Below are 15,904 nucleotides of genomic sequence, written 5' to 3' on the forward strand. Positions count from 1 at the left end.
TGTGTGTGTGTGTGTGTGTCTGTGTGCCCTATCCTGACAGGTAGGCTTAGCACAGTGTTAGCATATATTTTACGTGCGCTAAAATTACTTCTTATGCAAGAAAGGGTTGGAGTACACAAATATGCATACTAAGCAGGAAGTAAAAAGCGAGCTAATTTTAGCACATTTTGCTTGTTAATGAGCTGCATATGAAATTACTTCTAATGCGGCAAAGTAAAAATTAGCACACTTTTACTTCCTTTTTGGTACTGAAACTTTACTTTAGCTCAGTGGTTGAAGTAAAGTTTTAACTTCAATTCACTTTAAAGGGGAAGTAAATGGAAGTTAAGAAAATCAGTCTTTCTGCCACCCTCCTATCCATATAAATATACCCCCATCCCTCCAACTTTTCAGCTTCAGGGCAATATTTCTACAGCTACTGCTGGCCTAGCCTACCTATTAATTTATTCACTATTAATAAGTTCTGAACAAAGAGAGATTTAAGATATGGCTCATGTTAGTGAACTTAAATGTTCTTGATAATTGTTTTATTTTGTTTTATCCGTATTTCTTGTTATGATTATTTTAAAATTATGACTGTTTCTATTTTGTACATCACCTAGGGCTTCAGTATAGGCGTCTCAAGAAATGCATAATAAACAAACATGCTGAAGTATTGAATTAAAAACTATGCAAAATTATTTATTACCTATTAATGCATAGAAAAACAATATGTTAAAATGCACAAAAATGAATACAGATCCATTAACCAATAAACCTAAATACACCTCAAGGTGTAATTAAGTTTTTGCAGAAATGTCTGCATTAATGTGCCAACTTTTAATACTAGTTAATTAATGCAAAATTCATCTGCTTGTCATTAACATGGCTGCTAACATGTGCTAAAGGCTGAAGTAAATGAACTTTAGCACAATGACCTCAATGTTTTCTTCAATAGGACACTGCATGTATAATAAAATATATGGAAATTCTTTACTGTAGAAGAGCATTGCTACTTGTGTTTGAAGAAATTTCCTCCGCTGAGAATTACCTTTCCTTGCACTGTAAACCTACTATGTCTATGGGGCCCATGTACTGAAGGTTTTCTCTTATTTTGGGTCCATGGAAAAAATGTTCAATATAATATGTATAGTCCCCATATAGCTGTGCAATAGACAATGCCCCTTTTTTTCCCACAATTCTACACCTGCTGCAACTTATACACAATCTTCCACTTGCCATAGAATTGCAAAACAAAAACCCAAAAAACCAAACAAAGGATCCTACTGCTGCCAAATGTTCTGTATTTCTTGGCTCTTATCTTCATATTGCTCTGCTCAGTAATCTCCTCCTGTCCACCCTCTCCTGAGCCACTGCACCTCTTGCTTCCTGCCTCTCAGGTCACCGCAGTCCTGACCTCCTTCATTTCCTCCCTCCCAGACTGCCGATCCTCCAAAACCCACTTCCCTCCAGTCCCTTTTCATCCGTTTTCTTGGAACCAGCATCAGATGGCCAGCGGGCCCCCGATGCTCCGTTACTCTGAGTTCCCTTTATGTCCTTCGTCAATTCTCATGCACAAAGCCCAACCTCCCTCAGCTGCAGGAGCAGAGGCAGTCACAGTGAGAAACATGGTGGCAATTTTCACTTTAATCCAATCTTACCAAATTTCTCAGTGGGTAGGAGCCTGGTTATTGGGATTTTCCTGTTTAAACCAAAACCCAGAAGCCCTGATCATTCAGCAGAAGGTATACTGTACGTGTAAAGGAGACGTATCCTGCAGATACAAACTGACTTTATATTGTGACAAACACAAGCAAACTCAGGAACACAAAATGTTGAAAATCAGAAAAATGGATGTCAACATTTTTTTGACTGTCTCAGCTCTTAGAGTGGAACAGCTGTCGGATTATCATTTCAAATGTAATATTTCCATTCAAACAGTAAAAAAAAAACTTATTTCTGGGTACCTTGATTATCTGGATACATCTGCAGTGTATGAAGTACAGTATCTGTGCCACCTTGTTCAGATATCAATTCTAGGCCACAGAAGCCCTCAGCCATAGAGCAAAGTATCTTTAATCCACATTCCTGAATAGCAGGGTTTCCAAGAAACTAAAAAAAGAAATGAGTAAGACATGCTGTTCATCAACAGTCAAAGGAAACATACAAATGCCATTTTCCAGTGAATAGCATGCTTTTTTTCCCAGCCAGAAGGCTGGATGTAAAAGTCCTTGACATCATGCTCTAATGCATAGTAAATATTATACAGCTATTAAAAAAAAAATTCTCTTTGCATTCCATAAATATGTAGGGGTAAGTGCTTTCACAGTGACACAGTAAGATTACAAATGCATGTTTGTCTGCTGCATCTGGAAAACATCCAAAGAACTTAGACTGTGATATCTGATGAGCTCAAAATTGCTAAACAGTGAGACAACTTTATGGCGAGAGCTAAGAGAATGCTAGAGATCTAGAGAAAGGTATAATCAGCATAAAGAGAGGTGTTTGTGCTTCTGTACAATTCAATGATAAGACATAAGAACATGCCATACTGGGTCAGACCAAGGGTCCATCAAGTCCAGCATCCTGTTTCCAACAGTGGCCAATCCAGGCCACAAGAACCTGGCAAGTACCCAAAAAGCCCCCCTCAGCCGTCTCTTCTCCAAGCTGAAAAGTCCTAACCTCTTTAATCTTTCCTCATAGGGGAGCTGTTCCATTCCCCTTATCATTTTGGTAGCCCTTCTCTGTACCTTCTTCATCACAATTATGTACCACGACAGCCGACTCCTCCCCAGCACTGTCTAAAATCCTATCTAGGTGACGCGTGAGGTCCGCCACTTTCACACTAGGTAGGCATGTTACCAGATGATCCTCATGCCCACCAGCCACCCAGCTGTCTACATTCCTAATATTCGAATCACCAACTATGACGGCCGACCTAACCCTTCCCTCCTAGGCTGAAGGCCTTTTGGAGATATCCTCGGTGCGAAAGGACAATGCATCACCTGGAGAGCAGGTCCTTGCTACAGGATCCTTTCCTGCTGCACCAGGTTGATGCTCTCCAATCATGAGACCTGCTTCCTCCAAGGCAGCACCAGGGCTGCCAGTCTGAAGTTGACTTGGCTACTAAAGGTCTCATCTATATACCTCTCTGTCTGCCTCAGCTCCTCCAGGTCTGCCACTCTAGCCTCCAGAGATAGGACTCGTTTTCTGAGAGCCAGGAGCTCTTTGCATCGCATGCACATGTACAACTTCTCACCAGCGGGTAAAAAATCATACATGTGACACTCGATGCAAAAGACTGGGAAGCCCCCCTCTTAACATCTTCTTGTGTTTTGTGCCCAATTATGAATGTCAAATCTCCAAAAGGTTATAGACAGAGCAGAGACAGTGAGTAAAATGGTTACAAACCAGTGGCAAGCTTGCACAAAAAAAAATCCCACGAGGAGACTGTGAGGGTGTGTATAGCAAACTCCCTCAGACTACCTTAAAGGTCCGGACACAGCTGTTTCGCCCAGTTCTCCTTAAAGTTCAGACCCACATGGAATCCTGTGTAAAGGAAGGAGCCCTTCACCAGAATATAAGACCTCAGGGCCTAGAAGGGTTAGGCAGACCCAGGGAACAAACAGAGATACACTGTGTGAGAAGACCTGCTATGTTTAAGGTTTGAGAATGACGTTAACTTAAGACCTGTTTTGTTTAGATTGGAACTTGCCTGAAGTCAAGGTGTACTGCCTACACTGGTTGTTTGCTTGTACTGTCCTTTTAATATTTGTGAGAGAACTGAACTTCAAGGCGAGCTGCCTGTTTTGTTTGTTTAGCTGTTCTCTTCCCTCTGTTTCACTGTAAATAAACTGCACTAAAGGAACAGCCAGAGTCTGCCTCCTTTTTCCCTCTGGCTGTTCCCAAGCCACTACCACAGAGAGATTTAAGAGAAGATGAAGAAAAAGAGAAATATTCCAATACTTCAGAGAGTTGAACATTGTTAAGTGGAAGAGGGGATGAAAGGGGGTAGACGCAGGAGTCACATAAGAAAACAAGTTTTTGCAGAAAGGGTGGGACATATGTGGAACAGTCTCCCAGGGGAGGTGATCGAGGCATACATGGTATCAGAATTCAAGAAAGCACAGGCTCAGCTCAAATGATTACTAGGAAAGTGAACGAACAGAAATCAGAGAGGATCTGCAGTACCTAGGAAAATGAGCAGACTGGATGGGCCATTATCTTTCAGCATTATCCATGCTTCTAAATAAACCACATCAACAAGTCAGCAGAATGGCCTCAGTCTCTCATGAATGAGCCTCAGTCATGACAACACTAACTTGTGATATGACCAACATTTCTTAAAAACCAGAGCAGCAAAGAAAAATTCAAATAAGAAGAAAAAGAGCAATCAAATAATCAAAAAAGAGCTAAAATTGTCCATGGTGCTAGAACAGTTAGCTACTTCTTATAATACTTCCTGGAAATGGTGCAAGATGATTTGAAAATTGTTCTGCTGATTATCTGCCCAAGAAACCTGTACCCATCACTATGCAAGAAATGCACCATGGCTAAGAAATATAATTTAAAGGAAGCTAAATATTTCACTAATGAAAAAGTGCCCCTCTTACAGTGGTACATATATAGAGTGTCATGCTTATCCTCTCTCTTTTTCTCTCCCTCAGTTGCGCTGCATTAAAAATTCTTTCCCCATATCACAAGCACAACGCACCAAAAAATAGGTGTAGTTAGTTCCAGCTCTAAAGCCTGCATTGCTGTATTGCATTGGATGCTAACGACCCTCATTTCTATTAACTCCGTCCAAACTCCTCCCAATGGAATACTTAATGTTGAATTTGCATACACATTTGCATTGCGTTATTTATTGCGTGCGTTAGGCCATTATCGCACGCGTTAAGAACATAACTCATAAGAACATAAGAAATTGCCATGCTGGGTCAGACCAAGGGTTCATCAAGCCCAGCATCCTGTTTCCAACAGAGGCCAAACCAGGCCACAAGAACCTGGCAATTATCCAAACACTAAGAAGATCCCATGCTACTGATGCAATTAATAGCAGTGGCTATTCCCTAAGTAAACTTGATTAATAGCCATTAATGGACTTCTTAAGTTAACTCAGCTACACTAACTGCACTAACGACATCCTCTGGCAACAAATTCCAGAGCTGATAAATGACCCTATTGGGTTCTTAAATGTAGGTGCTCAACATTTTTGAATATCGGTATAATAATTACTATTCTCTAAGGTAAAAAGAAAGGAAGACACAACTTTAGAGCAGGAAGAAGGGCTCATCTTGAAGCATACCTCATCTTTCTTACATTTTTAAAAAGTTCTGTAACTATGAATGACCATTCCAAGTTACCATGTCATGATCAAATCTCAAAATTAGTCAGGAAGAGGCACCTATTTGTCTATGCAAAATTCAAGGAGTGTTGTTCAAGCTTTGATAAATCTGAGATTAAACTATTGTAATTCAGTCTATGCAGACTCAAATAATGCTCAGGAGGCTGCAACTTTTCAAGTATACTGCAGCTAGGATCATAAGAGGCCTTACTTTTAGAGACAATATTTTATTTATTTATTTAGGGTTTTTATATACCGGCATTCGAGAACGCAGTCCCATCATGCTGGTTCACATTAAAACAAGTGTGCATCGTAAACAAAACTAAAACAATGGTGCGGAAAAAGGCATATACATATACATATGGAGCAGCTGCATTGGATGCCAATGGAACAGTGCAGTAAGTTTAACATCTTAATGCTGGCCTTTAAGGCAAAAAAAAAAAAAAGAGTTAAGCCCTCTTTATCTAGCAGTAAAACGATTTTGTACAAAGGAGGACCTTTTGTGCATTCCCTCTCCTAAGAAGGTTTGGCTACAACCTGTAAAGTGTAAAATATATTTGTTGCTTGCACCTTATTATGAAACAGTTTACTGGCTGAAATAAGGAAACAAGTTATATTTATGTTTCCGTAAGTAAGTAAAATCTTGGCTATTTCTTTAAGCATCTGCAAAGTAAGTTGGGTGTGTTTTTGGGTGGCGGAGTTTTTGTATGATTTATAGAATGATGATGTCTTTGACATTAATAGGTTGTAACTGAGAATGTTTGGATATGCTGTTGGTTTTCATGGCATAGAAACACATTTTATGAATGTTATGTTTAGATCCTCGTCGCAATTAATACTGTCATGGGATATGGGTTGGGGAAGGGAAGAAGGTATATGGGTGTCCATGAGGGGGAGGAGGTTGTTAGGATTGGGTTTTTAATAATGGTGTAACAATGTTACTGTTAATACATACTGTATAAAAATTGATTAAATCGATGGGTTTATTTTAGGTTGGGAGCAGAGATATATTTCGGAAATTGCTAAAGCTTACTAGAGAATTGTGGGTCTACTAGGAGTCCTAGTAGACCCACAATTGAGCCTAAAAAACCACATCTCCTCCGTTATTAGAGGAGGTTTCTACAAGCTCATGATTATAAAAAAGCTCAAGCCCCTACTCCATACACACGATCTCAAAACTGTCATACAAGCTACCTTGTCATCTAAAATTGACTACTGCAATTCCCTCTACCTTGGCCTCCCTCTTTCCACCATCAAACCCCTGCAGATACTACAAAATGCCACAGCAAGGATTATCAGTAACACCCGTAAATCAGACCACATAACCCCCATACTCAAAGACCTACACTGGCTCCCCATCTCCTTCCGCATCCTGTTTAAAACCCTAACCATTATTCGCAAAGCCATCCACCAACATAACTCCTCATGGCTCACTGAACCCCTACAAATCGCAAAATCCTCCCGCCCCACCAGAATGAACCGTAATTGCACCCTTCAGGTCCCCTCACTCAAGAAAGCCCGCCTCACAGCCACAAGGAATCGTGCCTTCTCTACTGCTGGTCCCAAGCAATGGAATACCCTACCTCCCGATATCTGCCTCGAGCCTTGCCCTCGTAAATTCAGAAGAATGCTAAAAACTTGGCTCTTTCACCAGGCTTTCCCGGATTAATCGCGACGTCCTTTCCGCATTAATCTCGATGACCAACCCCGACCTCTTGAAATCTTGTAATCTGTAAATACTGTAAATTTTTGTCATGTAATCTGTAAATAAGGTAAATTTTGTACTCTCGTAAAGTTAGCTCTGTTATCACTATCCTTCTCGCCTTTTTAGTTGCAGTTTTGTGCGAAACTCTCTGCTTTTAGAGCCTCAAACTTTCTTTTCTGCCAGTTGTCCAATTCCCCCTCCCTGTTCATTGTAACTTTCCACCTTTCTAGTTGAAATGTAAACCAATATGATGTGTACTTTAATGTCGGTATAGAAAAGCTGTTAAATAAATAAAATAGAGAAGCAACTAAAATGTGAATATATGTATATATGAATGATTATATCATCTGAAATGGAACTTAGTATTCTGATTAGTATATTTCTTTTGATTTTTGAGGGGGCTTACAATCAAAATAGCATTGTCATATCATGAGAACAGATTGCTTTAACTATTTCTATTACATCCATGATTTCTACACTTCTATCCTCTATAATCCCAATAATGCGGAGCACCCAGTGGCTCTGTCAGTAACTTATGATCTGGGTCTGGCGTTAATACAAAAACCAGGAAAAGTCTAGGACAGTTGCATATCTCCAGGACTCTTCAGAGAATGGAATTCTAAGCCAGCCACCTTACCAAAAGGGCCGTGATCCTCAATTGGAGGAATAAGTACTCTCTTCTGCAAAGTTGGAGAAAGCTTAGAACAGGCTAACAAAGAATTCACAGCAGCAACAGATCTAACAGCTAGATTCCCTCAACCCTTGTGAGTCCTTTAAGTAGACTTAGCTACAATCCGTTGTTAACATCAGAAAACCTAAGCCACGTGGCTTCATGAGTGTTAGTCTGAATTCTGTTAGCAAACAAATACATACTTCTGAAATTCTTTTCTCCAGGGAAACAAGATACTTGGCCAAGAGGCTTTTTTACTAACCTTGTTCAATGCATTTAAAACTAAGATATGCGTCCCTTCTAGTAAACACTGGTTCTTGATAAGTGTCAAATCAAGGGGTGAGACAGCATCTTCTGGAAACTTCAATGAACCAGTTTGTTGTTGGACATATGTATCTAAAATACACAGAAAAATTCATACATTTTAAGAAAATATTTTAAATAACCTAAAAAACTTCATGAAATTGATACATTTTGTGCTATGGGAAAAATGGTTAGTACATGAGCCTTAAGAAAAAAGAACAGTATCCGAGTCACTAGCAGCTGATCAAGGAAGAAAGGGTTCAGTCAGTCAAAAACTATGCCTAGCTTCCAAAATAGTTTCTACAGATTGCAAGAAAATCCAAAATACCAAGCAATCCACATATCATAATGAACACAATTTATTCCATACCAATTCCATCTTTTCAGTCCAGGCAACAGACCTTCATCAGGGACAGTAAAAAGAAAAGATGTAAACAATTTATATTAACATAAAGTCAGCCATCTCTCAATCCCAGCAGGAAATTGAAAACTTGAGATAGAAAAAATAGATTGCAGAATAGAGATAGACATGTACATGTGTTTCTTCTCTGCCCTGGGATTAAGGATCATCTCTTTTTAGGCAAGAATGAGATCCTATCTAATATGGATGGCACAAACTTGGGGGGCGGAAGGAAGATTCCCAGCCATTTTATCTAAATAAGAATTAAACTTCTCATTAAAAATAAAAAAGGAATGTCAAAAGATTAACACACATGCAAACAACATGATGTGTTCCCACTTTCTCAAGAAGGGTAATTTTGAAAGTCATTTCTGCAAGTAAATGTTTTGCCTGCAGAAATTAGCTTTTAGAAAATTGCCATCCCTGTATGTGGATAAAACACATGCATAGCAACATTATCTATAGTAGGGGGAAGTGCTCCCAGTGGCAGGATTGGGGAAGGGTTTGCACTTAGGGGCACCAGAGACATTTGCAGCAATGTGCCAGCTACAAAATCATCTTGTACAAAATGAAGTTAAACTAAAATAGTATAAGTCTTCTTATGATAATCTGAATGGAGAAATTTAGTCTTACCTGATAATTTACTGTCCTTGAGTCCATCCAGACCAGTCCAGATGCAAGAGTTATGCCCATCAACCAGCAGATGGAGACAGAGACTAACAGATTTGCTGACTTCACCCCCTTATAGATCCCTGTGCTGATCTCAGCCTGCCAATATCCCCTGTAACAACTTTAAAAAACAATTTATCAAATACTCCCCTCCCCAACCAGGGAGCTTCGCAGAGTAGAAAAAACAGAATACCATTTACATGTGGGAATGAGAAACATGCAGGTAAAGAACTTATCACGCTTTACATAGTAATAACTTATATGAAAATCTCATCCTAAAATATGAAAATCTGTTTAGCAGAATAAGGATGGTTCTGCATTAGTCTGGTTGGACTCAAGGAAAGGAAATTATCAGGAAAGACTATCAGGAAATTATCAGGTAAGACTAAATTTTTCCTTCTTCTTCATCCAGCTTAATCTGTACAGATGCATTGGATGTTCTCAAGCTACCTCCAAAATGGGTAGAAAACTGCCAAAACCACTCTGAAAACTCTGAGTCAAAAGAAAGCTGCCTTCCTGGCCTAAAGGTCCAATCTAAAATGCTTTAAGGAAATTAAGGAAGATCCGATGAAAATCCAACAAAGCTCTGCCCAAGAAGTTGCTTGCAGTCTTGAAGGATTCACTTTTGCACTCTTAAATAAGAATAAAAGCTTATCAACTTAGGCCACTCCAACCACTTCCTTAATCCAGCAAGCCATCAATGCCTTAGAAGCTGCTTCACCATTCCTTAGACCACCGACCAGGATACACAATGTTCTTACCTCCTGAACTCCTTTGTCACCTTAAATAAGAAAAATTATCCTTATATTACAACAAACTGAGAAGATTTCCGTATAAAAAAAATTCCCTACAAAGGAGGGAAGACATAGTACATGATAGAGGAAAAAAAATTAGATAGAACTTCAGAAGGAAGGAATTGTAGAATTCACTCCATCTAAGTACATCTTAAGAGTAAGAAGTGCAATGGATACCACTTACAATGACCCAAAAGCATTCACCAAAGGAACACAGAATTCAATACCTAGAAGGATGCAGGTCCCTCAGTAGTGGTCTAAAGAGATCTTTAAGATCATGAGAGGTCTTGAACGAGTAGATGTGACTCGGTTATTTTCACTTTCGAATAATAGAAGGACTAGGGGGCATTCCATGAAGTTAGCAAGTAGCACATTTAAGACTAATCGGAGAAAATTCTTTTTCACTCAACGCACAATAAAGCTCTGGAATTTGTTGCCAGAGGATGTGGTTAGTGCAGTTAGTGTAGCTGGGTTCAAAAAAGGTTTGGATAAGTTCTTGGAGAAGTCCATTAATGGCTATTAATCAATTTTACTTAGGGAATAGCCACTGCTATTGATTGCATCAGTAGCATGGGATCTTCTTAGTGTTTGGGTAATTGCCAGGTTCTTGTGGCCTGGTTTTTGCCGCTGTTGGAAACAGGATGCTGGGCTTGATGGACCCTTAGTCTGACCCAGCATGGCAATTTCTTATTTTCTTACTTTGACATTCAAAGTGAGACGTACGAACAGAATAGTGCTCTCTTCTGAAGATTTAATGACCCTCGGAGTGAGGAAACTCACTCAAAGATGAGATTTGTGCAATGTTCTCTCAACCTAGCTTGATGGACTCTCTCCCTGGGTAACATCATGCTAGGTTGAGAGAACACTGCACAAATCTCATCTTTGAGTGAGTTTCCTCACTCCGAGGGTCATCAAATCTTCACAAGAGCGCACTATTTTGTTCGTACATCTCACTTTGAATATCAAAGTGGCCCCTTACCCCTACACTAATACCTAAACCTTACCTCGAGTGACTAGATGGGCTTCCCATAGAGATATAAATACCCATCTAGTGTTGGGGCATTATGGCTAGTCTCTTTCTCTCAGTAAACATGGTCCAGTGGTTGTATGTAGGCAATACCATATTCTGGCACTTATCTCAAAGTGTGAAAAAGTTATCGCAATTTGCAGTAACTTAGCTCTTCGCATAGGTATTAGTGCAAATTGCAATAAACTGCCTATTACCATAAAACATGCCCCTTTTTCTATCGCAGGCAATATTTAGTGCATTTTGATAAATCCAGGCCTAAGCTTGTCAGACGTGCCTTTAAACACACTTTAAATGAATTGCAATTTACTTTTCACTAAATTTTCTTTGGTTGACTGCAATGTTGTGACCTGTGTACTTCCATATTCTCCAGCTAGCCAGTATATATGTTCTTTATTTAATCAACATTGGATTTGATTACATCCTCATTCAATTTTTCAGAAACAATCTCTGTTTTGTATTCAAATGTGGTCAAAATCTACACGATTTTTTAATTTCTTCTGAGTTTTGTGTGGAACCAGCTCAAGTTACCCCCCATCATGGCCATGCACCATGTGGCGATTGTAAGGCTTGTCTATTTTCCTTGACCTCCTCCAGTTTTACACACCCTATATCTGGAAAACTGTTTTGGTTGAACTTTTCATCAGATTGCTCTACAAAAGGGTTTGTCTACATTATCCAATGTCCCTGTTGCTTGCTTTACATGGGGAAAACTTCTCATTGTATCTGCATGCGGATTTATGAACATTGCTCCTGCCTGTCTTTATAAGAGAGAATACACCAATAGACTACTGGCGATTTGCAGTTTTTCATTATTGAAATGTTATCCCTCCCCCTACCCTCATGGAGGTGACTTTTTTTGCCTCCTGATATAACATGAATAAAGATTGATTCATTTTTAAACACGGTTTTTCCTCACGGTCTCAATCTAAATATCGATTGGTCCATTTTCTTTTGACGGTCTTTTATGCTTTTTTACAAACCTGTTTGACAGCCTTGATCATATGACAAAATTCCTTTGATTAAACGTCAAAGCCTGGGAGGTCATATGACTAGACATTCCTGACTTGATGTGATAGTTTAAATCACATGTTCCCTGTACGTACCTGAATCAGTCCAGACCATGGGTTGAGCCTCCTGTCCAGCAGATGGAGACAGACCAAAACTGAAAAGGGTATCCTATATCAGGACAGAGCCTACCCTGCAGCCCTTCTGTATTTGTCTGTCTCCAGCAGATGCCAGGCAGCTCACCCTGCGGTTCCCTATTAGCTTGCCCTTCCCTTACGGGGTTTTCTTCTTCTACTTAAGGGGCAAGGCTCAAGCAAGTATTACCTGTTCTCTTTTTTGATTAAAAAAAAAAAAAGAAGAAGAAGAGGTCTTGATTGAAAATTGTATCTGACTGTGTCAGGGAGACAGCCCCGTCTCCCTCGCTCTTGGGGTTCCTAGGTGGGCTTTGCCCCTTGACTTGCTCAGCCTAGGTTCCCTTCCCAGTGACCTCCTTACCTGGGGCGATACTGGTGGTGCCAGTCACCCCCCTCAGCCTTCTGCCTTGCCCCAGGTCGTTCATACCTTGGGTGCATATTCAGGGAAGCGCATTCCCCTGCAAATCTCTACAATTTTAAAAGAAAAAAAAAAGAGTGAAAAAAGTTAGCAATTTAATACTGTTATTTCAGTGTAAAACTCAGTGGCAGAAAGGTTTTAATTCTTGGAGAGGGAGCGGGGTTCAATCTCCTGCTCCTCTCCTCTGGGACTCCCCACTCAGCTGTTTTTTGATTTCTATCGCAGCTGTGCTGATTTCTTCATGCCGCGTTCACATTTGTGTTTAGCTTGTGCAGAGCTGGCCTCCCGGCTCTCCAGAGATGGGGTGTGCTCCAGATGCCTCCCAGGTGGGGATGGCTCCTCCGCGGAGGCGCCAAAAGCTCAAGCCCAGGGCCGGGATCCACGACGCATGGCCAGGCTGTTCCCGACCCGGCAAACAGCGGGAACGGCGGCCATTTTGGGTTTTTCTCTCGATGCGGATTCTGCCTCACAGGGGGCAGAGGAACTGGATTTGCCGATTTTTACCCCCCGATTTGAGCCCAGTGCGCTCTCAGGGGGGGATGCCCGGACCCCCCCTCAACTCCCTCACTCCCCCTCCCCCCGCGGGAAAATCGTTTCGGGCCCAATTTTCTTTGGATTTTGTGCTCCTTTTGCACAAATCATATTTGGCTAGCCTTCAGGAGGAGGAGGAGGAGGAGGAGGAGGACCCCCCCCCCCCAAATTCCCCCCCTCCAAAACTCCCTCGGATGCCCGCGCCGCTCCCCTCCGCGGTTCTGGAGCCGCAAGGCCCTGTTCGGGTGCGGTTGGTCCCGGGGTGTCCAAGACCGCAAGCTCGAGTTTTATCTGAAACAGATCTTCGAGGTCTTAGCTCTCGGGGTACGGGTGACAATCTGCAGCAATCTCATGCAGCGGGCAAGCTTTAGGTGGATGCAATAAATACTCAGCACCCAGGACCTCCCGTCTGCAGAGGCAGAGCAGGCGGAATGCTTAGAGGGCACCATTGCATATGGCGCAGATGCCCTGTATGACTTGCTTTGCGTTCAGGCCAAGGCAATGGTTTCCGCAGTTTCAGCCAGACACCTCCTCTGGCTGCGCAACTGGTCCGCAGACTCGTCTAAGGCACAGCTGGGCACACTCCCCTTTAAGGGCAAGTTGCTTTTCGAAGAGGACCTGGAACAGCTCATTAAGTCTTTGGGCAAAAATAAAGTCCATAAGCTGCTGGAGGACCACCCTAAGCAGCCTAAGTCTTTCTTCCCCACGCGTACCCGCTTCCGCGGACAGCATCGGTACAACACCCGTGGCCGCGGTTCCTTCCCACGGGGTGGTACTTCCAGGTCCCAGTCTTGGTCTCATTCCTTTCGTGGCCGCTATGCCTTCTGAGATGGGAGTCAGCATCACCTAGCCACCAAGACTGCTGCACAATGAGATACAGCCAGTCCATTCCTCCGCACGAAACTTAGGTGGGCGTCTTTCTCTGTTTTACGAGGAATGAGCCAAAATCACTACTGACCAATGGGTCCTCGAGGTGATAGAAAAAGGCTACGCATTAGAATTGGCCCGGGACTTACCGGATTTTCATCTCGTCTCCCCTTGTGGTCCACTCAAGAGGTCCGCGGTGTGCCAAACCTTGACCAGGCTCCAGGATCTGGGGGCGATCATCCCGATACAGTTGCAGGAACAAGGTGCTGGCCAGTATTCCATTTACTTCATCGTGCCCAAGAAGGACAATGCCTTCTGTCCTATCCTGGACCTCAAGCAGGTCAACCATGCCCTCCGGGTACCCCATTTTTGAATGGAGACTCTGAGGGCGGTGATAGCAGCGGTCCGTCCGGGAGAGTTCCTTGCCTCCCTCGATTTAACGGAGGCTTACCTGCACATTCAGATTCGGCTAGACCATCAGAAGTACCTTCGGTTCCACATCCTGGATCAATACTTCCAGTTCAGGGCCCTTCCTTTTGGCCTTACCACCACCCCCCCCCCCCCCCCCAGCACTTTACCAAAATTATGGTGGTAGTGGCGGTGGCTCTCTGCCGAGAAGGAATCCTGGTCCACCCTTACCTGGACGACTGGCTCGTGCGGGCCAAGTCGTCCACTCTTTGTGTACGAGCCGTCGACCGCGTTCTTGCTCTTCTCACTTCCCTCGGCTGGCTTGTCAACTTCACCAAGAGCAATCTCCAACCCTCCCAGGTTCTGGAATTCCTGGGAGCCCGCTTCGACACACAGGTAGAAAAAGTGTTCCTCCCGGATGCTCGGGCACTCAAACTTACCGATCAAGTACACAGCTTTATCTCTCTGCCGCTCCCCACGGCATGGGATTACCTGCAGGTACTGGGGACCATGGCCTCCACTATCGACCTTGTCCCCTGGGCTTTTGCGCATATGCGTCTTTTACAGAAAGCGTTATTATCCTGCTGGCACCCAGTGTCCGAACAGTTCCAGGAGATCCTCCCTCTCTCCGACTCTACCATTTCCAACATTCAGTGGTGGCTGTCGCTGGCACATCTCCTGAAGGGGATGCCTCTTCTGACTCCCGAGTGGGTCATAGTCACGATGGACGCCAGCCTCTCCGGGTGGGGGGCGGTCTGTCAATCTCAAACAACTCAAGGTCACTGGTCCCCAGAACAGTCCCGCTGGCATATCAATCGCCTGGAAGTCCGGGCGGTACGCTTGGCCCTGAAGGTTTGTCTCCCCCTAATCCGCCGCAAAGCTGTCCGTGTTCTCTCGGACAACTCCACCACGGTGGCCTACATCAATCGTCAGGGGGGTACCCGAAGTCACCTGGTAGCGCTGGAAGCTAGCAAGCTTTTCACCTAGGCGGAGAGGCACTTGGATCGCCTAGCGGCCTCTCACATAGCAGGCAAGGAGAATGTGCAAGCCGACTTCCTCAGCCGACAACGTCTCGATCCTGGAGAGTGGGAGTTGTCAGAGGAGGCAATGGGGTTGATTGTTCGCCGGTGGGGTCTCCCTCACCTGGATTTGATGGCAACCTTCATCAACGCCAAGGCTCCCAGGTTCTTCAGCCGCTGGAGAGAACATTGCACGGAGGGCGTCGATAACCTGGCCTTTCCTTGGCCGTCCGACATTCTTCTTTACGTGTTTCCACCTTGGCTTCTCGTGGGAAAAATTCTCAGGAGAACAGAGCTTCACCGGGGACCAGTCGATCTTGTGGCCCCCGAGTGGCCTCGCAGGCCGTGGTTTGTGGATCTGGTGAATCTAGCGACAGACGGTCCCCTTCGTCTCGGCCACCTTCCTCGTCTTCTTCGGCAGGGTCCCATATTTTTCGACCAAGAAGATCACTTCTGTCTAGCGGCATGGCATTTGAACGGCGCCGTTTGAGACGCAAGGGATATAAAGAGGTTATCTCCATTCTACTCCAAGCTCATAAGCAGTCTACGTCCCTGGCTTATGTTCGTGTTTGGAAAATTTTTGAGAATGTCTGCGCAGAAGCGGGAGTCTCGGCGCGTTCGCCTT

General features: G+C 43.2%; 1 protein-coding gene across 2 annotated transcripts in view; it reads right to left on the reverse strand.

Moving 5' to 3' along the window:
* LRRK2 (leucine rich repeat kinase 2) overlaps positions 1-15,904 on the reverse strand; it is a 584,366-nt gene that overhangs the window by 398,386 nt on the left and 170,076 nt on the right. For both annotated transcript variants that reach the window (XM_029617357.1, XM_029617356.1), the window contains 2 exons: positions 7,964-8,097; positions 1,947-2,091 (listed from right to left, as the gene is read on the reverse strand). In XM_029617357.1, coding sequence (XP_029473217.1) covers positions 1,947-2,091; positions 7,964-8,097 — 279 coding nt within the window. The remainder of the gene's footprint in view (positions 1-1,946; positions 2,092-7,963; positions 8,098-15,904) is intronic.

The sequence above is a fragment of the Rhinatrema bivittatum genome, chromosome 9 (assembly GCF_901001135.1).
Source record: "Rhinatrema bivittatum chromosome 9, aRhiBiv1.1, whole genome shotgun sequence".
In the NCBI taxonomy this organism is placed as follows: domain Eukaryota; kingdom Metazoa; phylum Chordata; class Amphibia; order Gymnophiona; family Rhinatrematidae; genus Rhinatrema; species Rhinatrema bivittatum.